This window comes from Ailuropoda melanoleuca, chromosome 1 (assembly GCF_002007445.2).
Source record: "Ailuropoda melanoleuca isolate Jingjing chromosome 1, ASM200744v2, whole genome shotgun sequence".
NCBI classification, from domain to species: Eukaryota; Metazoa; Chordata; class Mammalia; order Carnivora; family Ursidae; genus Ailuropoda; species Ailuropoda melanoleuca.
In genome coordinates, this window is record NC_048218.1 from 113,056,418 (window position 1) to 113,063,965 (window position 7,548).

A 7,548-nucleotide genomic window follows, 5' to 3' on the forward strand; every position below is an offset into this window, starting at 1 on the left:
CAGGATGGTTCTTAGTCTCCAAGTGTTTGAGTTTCTTCCAAATTTTTCCTTGTGGTTGAGTTCCCATTTCAGAGCGTTGTGGTCTGAGAATATGCAGGGAATAATTTCAGTCTTTTGGTATCGGTTGAGACCTATTTTGTGTTNGGCTGAGACCTGTTTTGTGTCCCAGAGCATGATCTATTCTTGAGAATGTTCCATGGGCATTTGAATAGAATGAGTATTCTTTGGTTCTGGGGTGTAGTGTTCTATATATATCTATGAGGTCCAACTCGTCGAGTATGGCATTCAAAGCCTTTGATTCTTTGCTTAGTTTTTGCCAGGGTGTTCTGTCTATTTCTGATAGTGGGGTGTTGAGGTCCCCTACTATTACTGTGTTCTTATCTATATGTCTCTTTATTTTGGTTAAGAGTTGGCTTGTGTATCTTGCTGCTCCCCTGTTGGGGGCATATATATTAATAATTGTCATATCCACTTGTTGAATACTTCCTTTAAGAATAATATAGTGCCCTTCTGTGTCTCTAACTATAGTCTTTAGTTTAAAATCCAATCTGTCTGAATGAGAACTGCTACCCCAGCTTTTTTTTGAGGTCCATTGGCGTGAAAGATGGTATTCCATCCCTTTACTTTCAGTCTGAATGTATCTTTAGGTTCAAAATGAGTCTCTTGTAGACAGCAAATGGATGGGTCATGTCTTTTTATCCAATCTGCNTTTTATGGGAGCATTTAGGCCATTTACATTAAGACTGATTATTGAGAGATATGATTTTAATGATGCCATGTTGTCAGTAAAATCTTTGTTTCTATCAATTGTGACTTTCTGTTCTGTATCACTCTTGGGGCCTTTTTACCTTTATAGAGCCCCCCTTAATATCTCCTGTAGGGCTGGTTTCGTGGTTACGAAATTGGTTAATGATTGGCGATTTTGGAACGTCTTTATTTCTCCATCAATTCTGAATGACAGCTTTGCTGGATAAAGGATCCTTGGCTGCATGTTTTTCTCTGAAAGAGCTTTAAAAATGCCCCCCCAAGCCTTTCTCTCATTCCAGGTCTCTGTAGACAGGTCTGACGTAATCCTGATACCTTTGCCTTGGTACGTGAGAAATTTCTTTGCCCTGGCCGCTTTCAATACTGTATCCTTGGATCTAATATTTGCGAATTGCACTATGTCGTGACGTGGTGTAGGTTTGTCATGGTTGAGCTTGGGAGGGGTCCTCTCTGCATCTTGGACCCGAATGTTTGTTTCCCTTGCTAGATTAGGGAAGTTTTTAGCTACAATTTGTTCCAATATCTCTTGTAGACCTCTGTTTTTCTCCACACTCTTGGCAATGCCAGTGATTCTGACATTGGAACGTTTCATTGGGTCAGTAATCTCCTGTAACCTACATTCTTGGGTGTGGATTTTTTTAAGTCCAGATTCTATTTTAGCTTTCTCTTCTACTAACCCGTCCTCCAATTTGCTGATACATTCTTCTGCCTCATTCACCCTGGCCATCAGAGCCTCTAGTTTTGACTGCATTTGGCTCATACAATTTTTAATTTCTGCCAGATTTGCTCTCATTTCTGCCCTTAGAGATTCTATATTCTCATTAACATTTTCGTTAATACTTTTTTCAAGTCTACACATCATCTTGACCATTGTTGCTCTGAATTCCATTTCTGATAATTTGGTTATATCCATATCCATTAGTTCTGTGGCAGAAGCCACAGTATCATTGTCTTTTCTTTTCTGGGGGGGATTTCTCCTTCTTGTCATTCTGATGAGGAGAGGTTGCGGGGTTGTCCAGAGCCCAAATTATTGACTGGGACCCAGGCCGTGCACCCTTGTTTTATAGGGATCTTAGAGATGTAGGCTTCTTGATTTTTCAGCCTGCCTTCTGGGGGAGGGGCCTGCCACACTGATACTCAGGCAACCCTGTTTGGGTAGAGTCTCTGTGTCCCCTGCAAGGGGGGATGGGGGTGGGCACACTGTGAGCCGGTATTTCCAGGCTTTTGTTCTCTGACAGCTTTCCCTGGCGGTTTGCTGTGCCTCTTCTGAGAGTCAGAACAGCAGTGGCCGAATCTCAGCCTCTGTCTCAGAACAGAGGGATTGCGGACTGTTCTCCACTGATGTTCTGGCCACTTTAACTCTATTTCTGTTGGTGCTTCTCAACCCTGCAGCATCCTGGGCTGTGCGCCCCACATCCGGAGTCCCAGCCCTCACTTCCAGGGCCGGCGCGTCTCTGTCCTTTGTGTTTCTAACACCGCCAGCTGCCAGCCACCAGCCGTCAGCCCCCTTGCCCCCCCCATGCTCCTCCGGAGCTCCCGGTCTCAGTGTGGTTCCAGTGAGCGCACCGGAGCTCCGGTTTTCAGTCTGGTGGTGCGCGTTCCCTGGCTCATGGTCTCAGTCTGCTCTCTCGCTGGTGCAGGTCCACGAGTCCGCCCACTCCCCTATGTAGGTGGCTCCCGCTTCCCGGCACCCAAACGTGGCGGCTCCCTCCCCCTTTCATTTATCTTCTGATATCTGTGCGCGGTTTCACGGGCTCCCTGCTTCGTACCTCAATACTCAGCGCTGGAGATGTTCATTTGTAGAGATCCAGATGTATCTTCCTGCATCTCACGCTGATTCTGTGGATGTTCAGGCTGGTCCGGTACCTATCCAACTTGACTCAGGGGACCGGCTGAAAAAGGGGTCCCCTACTCCTCCGCCATCTTAACTCCCTCTCCCCTGCACCCCTTCTTTATCTACCACCCTGCTTTCATCATGACTCACTTAACTCCTTGCTGACATAGACTCTGGGGGATGTCCTTTCTCAGCCCAGAGAGGTGACTCTCTGTGCCTCTTGCTCCAGGCTTGCCCCCATAAAGACTTTGTGTTGTAACGTTTGAGTACCTCCTTTTGACTACATTTTCTATTCTATCTGTTCTTAGCACCTACTGTAATTCTAGGCACAGGGGAGATTTTCAGTCAATGAAACTGATTACAATATACTGCACATGATACAATAAATGAAACAGTGCCCACAAGGATTAATCATTCCCAGTCTCTTTCTGTTATGTGCTCTCCTACACATGTGTATCATTGGTTGGAAAACAGATGAGGTTATATATTTTTATGTATATTTTATGGGTCACTTTTTTTTCTTTTTTTTTTTCCTCCACCCCTTTATAGTGTCTTACTGAAAGAAATGGAAGTTGACGTGTTCCGTCACCAGGCTCCGCTGTCTCAAATGGTCACAACTGTAAAACCCTACAATCCCTTCAATAAGAAGCAACAGGAAACTGTAGGCTACTGACAAGGGCCTGCCCTCTGCATGGGACTTATGAACCTCAGCCTTGGGGAGGCACCACATATGATACGATGGAGAAATAAAAGACCCAGGCACGTTCCGGGTGTGTCCACGAGGTCGGATGAGGTCTGGTGCTCTTTTCTGCCTGAGGCAGAGTATCCTGGACCCCAACCCCAGTCAATTGCCTGCCCCAGCCCTGGAGTGCCACCATTCCATGATGGCAGCCAAGATTTTCTGGAAGCCTATAGTAGCAGCGGTTCCATTTCTAGAAGATTCCTCTTTAGAGTTGGAATGTCAGGTCTCCCCAGAGGTTTCATGGCTTGGCCATGTTAATGCGGCGATCATAACTGCAGAGCCTAGATCATAGATTTTGTGACCACAGACTATCCAATCAAAACCCCATATGTTCTTAATGGGAAGACTGAGTGGCTGAGAAAGTGGTGGTGTTCTTTCCATAGATGGCGTATGGGACAACATCTATGATAACAAAGGGCAAAATCATCCCTTGCCTAGCCATAATATTTCTCTTTCAGAAAAAAGAAGCATCCAGGCTCCACGAGGCTCAAGGGGCAGCAGTGACCAGTGGTGTCCACTGTAGGGTCAGTGTGTGGCCTGCCTGGGCCTTGGCCAAACACAGCACCAGCTCCAGAATCACTCAAGAGTGAATGTAGGCTGTGTGGTGTCCCTCCAGCTACACAAATGTAGTTTTACTTGTATACACGTAGTTTATTTCTATTTGCACACATATCTATAGATCTTGTCAGAGTCTACAAAGTGCTTTCACAAACCTTAGTTCATTAGATCCTGCAAACCCACAGCAAGCATTTTACAGGTACCTTGCTGCTTTATGAACAGCCTGACGAAGACAAGAAGTGAAGTATTTATCTCAGGTCATGCTACTAATAATTAGTAGGGTTATAACTAGAACTTGGGCTTTCCTTAAATTTTTTTCGTAAGATTTTATTTATTTATTTTACAGAGAGAAAGAAACAGCCAGCAAGAGAGGGAACACAAGCAGAGGGAGTAGGATATGAAGAAACTGGCTCACAGCAGAGAAGCCTGATATGGGGCTTGATCCCAGGACTCTGGGATCATGCCCTGAGCTGAAGGCAGACACTTAATGACCAAGCCACCCAGGTGCCCCTAGAACCCAGGCTTTCCAAATTTAGATACTATGCCTCCAATTCTCTACAGATTTGATAACCTTCTTTGGTTATTCAGAAACAAAACAAACAGAAACAGAAAAAAAGACCAAAAAAAAATTTCTCCCTATGTTCTTAGACTTTTTTTGAAGTTTTTCTCAGGGATTTTCTTCCTGCTTTCTTCTTCCAAGAGTTTCTGAATAAGATAGTGGTTATACAGAACTTCACACAAATGTGTATAAGCCCTGCTTATCCCTGTGAAAGGGCAAAATCGGCAGTTTTTCTTTGGGGATTCAGCATGGCCTCAGTCAACATCCGTAGATCTGGATGCTGGCTCTTCAGACCCTCTCTGTGAGCTGCCTTTCTGCCCGAATAAATGGGAAGGCACATGTCCATTCATCCTGGGAAGCTGACTTGCCCTCACGGAAAAGGAATGGCTTCACCTGAACCCAATCTTGCAGCCTAATTATTTTCAGAACAAGCAATTCTATTTAAAAAAAAATCAGCCCACAACAAAAATCTTCGTCTCTGGAACATTCTCACCCAAATGGGAAGGATTAGCCCTGTCCAGGAAGTAGATTAATGTGGTGCCAGAGATGACGTTTTGTCATAAACATCCCTGGCAGGCCACTTTGTCAGGAGGGGTTACTGCTCAAAATCAGAGGCACCTGTTTATTGTTCTGGGCCTTTCTACGGCAGAGCAGCAGTAGTACCCGAGCTTGACATTCTACAGCCTAAGAGAACCGTTTCCGCCCTCTCCAGTGCAGTTAACTGGACACCTCTCAGAGAGCTGAGCACCTTCAAAGCTGCTTCTAGAAGAATGTTGGCTTTGCCTGCAGCATCGCCAGGCCACTTCCAGCAGAAGAGAGATGGCAGCTCTCCATTTGCACCATAACGAGTTCATGCTTGTTTCCTGTGAAGAGAAAATTCAAATCCTGCTCACCACAGATCTCAAATCCAAGGCCAACATAGAAGTACCAGCCCACAGAATACCTGGCTTTTACCTGTGACTGTCAGTTGTATTATTCGTGTTTCCTTGGTTAGCAATTCAAATGAAAATTGTAAAAATCAAGGAAGACCACCTGAGGGATATGCATCTGGTCTTCCAGATCTAAGTACTGATCTTGGGTCATTCTGATGCACTGGGAGCTGACATAAGTGTGCCTGCTTGGATTAACCACTTGCCTGTTGCTTCTCTCCCCACAGCATGGGGTTCTCTACAACTTCACACTCTCAGCTTTTATTCACTTCTAGGGATGACCCAAACACAGAGAACCTCTGCAGTTTCCATAAAACTTAGGTGGAAGATAGTGTTCGGAAGTCTTAGAGAGTTTGCCCTTAAGAGAAAATGCATGCCAATAACCTTATTCTAGAACACAAAGATATTACAATGTAATAGTGTAAATATGTTATTCAAACTCAAGAATACGACAAGTATGATACTCCTGATAGAGAAGACGAAATCTAGAAATAAACAGATAAAGAAATTATGTCAAACCCCGGGGTGCAGGATACATTTGTTTCAATACATGATATGGAAACAACTGTTTGGAAAAAATATAGAAAAATACATCCAGGTCAAAAGTAAATCAAAAGTAAACTGCTCCTGGAATAAAGCTTTAAATGGATAATTGACAGCCTTAGGCAGGTTACCTGGAAATTCAGAAGAATTGGTTTATTAGGTGGGGGGAAGTTTTTTCCAGAGGCCACTGAAGGCAGAAATTATGAAGACAAAAATTAACTACTTTAACTCAAAAAATACCACTGATTTTTTTTTAAGAAAAACCTCTTGGCAAAATATGTCAGACAAAAATTCATGTCCTCACTATAAAAGCAGTCCATGATGGGGAAAAAAAGGGATTACACCAATAGAAACAAGGCAAAGGATATTAATAAATACACTCAAAAAATAAGAAATATAAGTGGCCAAAAACCAGATGATATAGTGAAGCCTCAGGACTATTAGAGACACGACTGTAGTATTTCACGTTCCACCTTCCGATCGGTGCTGGGAAGTAAAGACCTACAGCTTTATTTTCCACGAGTAGAAACTGACACCTTTCCAGGGGGCACTTGGCACTGTTTCCAGAGCTTTTCCAGGTGGCAAAGTTTCAAACTTAGTAATTTTACTTTTAGGATTTTGTCAAGCAAAGAATTACACCAGTGAGCAAATAAATACATTTACATAAAGAAATTGAAGGTGTTGCAATTTATGACAGAGAAAAATTAGAAACACCTTAATGCCCATCGAGAGAAAATTTGATAAATTTCAATACATGAATATACTAAATACAATATATGCATTAAAAAGACAACAGAGGTCTCTATTATCATGGAAAGACATACATGCAATTATTGCTAAGTGTAAAAAGCAGATTTTACAACAGTATATATGTAATTATTGTATTTTAATTTTGAATGGGTATGCACAGAATAATGGGAGATATATAACATTTTAATGGTAATTGTGTATTTTTATACTGTTATAGTGACATGTATTTCTTTAAAATTGGAAAACCTGAAAAGTTATAAAAAGCCTAAATCCCTAAACTTTCAGATTTTCTTCTTTAATGAATTCAGCACCAAGGAAACATTTTCCCCTCCTGATGAACTTGTGTCTGAGTGTGAGAATTATGTAAGCCGCCCACCTCAATCTTTTCTAAAATTTGGTGGTTTGTAATATAGATAGGTGTGAATTTACATAAGTGCCCCAAGTGGAAAATGCTAAAATGGAAAGTGCTTCCATTTTCCCATGCCTGCCAGGAAGCTCAAGGCTGAATTAAATCAGTACATGAACTTAGAGACGCTAACAAACTTGAGTCAGGGTTCCACATACCCAGTGAAACCTCTTGAGTCATTCTGGGACGCGGCATGTCTGAGAACCACTGGGTCTCTATCTGCTTTTTCCCCTTTCCACTTAGTTTCAGATTTTTCTGTTTCGATTTCAAGATCCTCATGATAGGAGGAGATGCCCAACTCTTGGGGGAAATCAGTAGGTCACAGATCACATTAGACACATTTAACATGTTTCTCATTAGTGTTTCACGCACCAGATGGAGCGCTGACCCATGGAAGGGAAACCCAAGCCTGGACAGTAGAGTGAAAATGGGGTGGGTCTTCGTGGTCGGTCACCCTCCCGC

General features: G+C 43.0%; 1 protein-coding gene across 1 annotated transcript in view; it reads left to right on the forward strand.

Moving 5' to 3' along the window:
- SPATA48 (spermatogenesis associated 48) overlaps positions 1–3,374 on the forward strand; it is a 65,815-nt gene extending 62,441 nt beyond the window's left edge. Inside the window, exon 9 of the mRNA XM_034650721.1 lies at positions 3,149–3,374. Within this exon, the coding sequence (XP_034506612.1) occupies positions 3,149–3,272 (124 nt within the window). The 3' untranslated portion in view covers positions 3,273–3,374. The remainder of the gene's footprint in view (positions 1–3,148) is intronic.
- Positions 3,375–7,548: the final 4,174 nt, after the last annotated feature.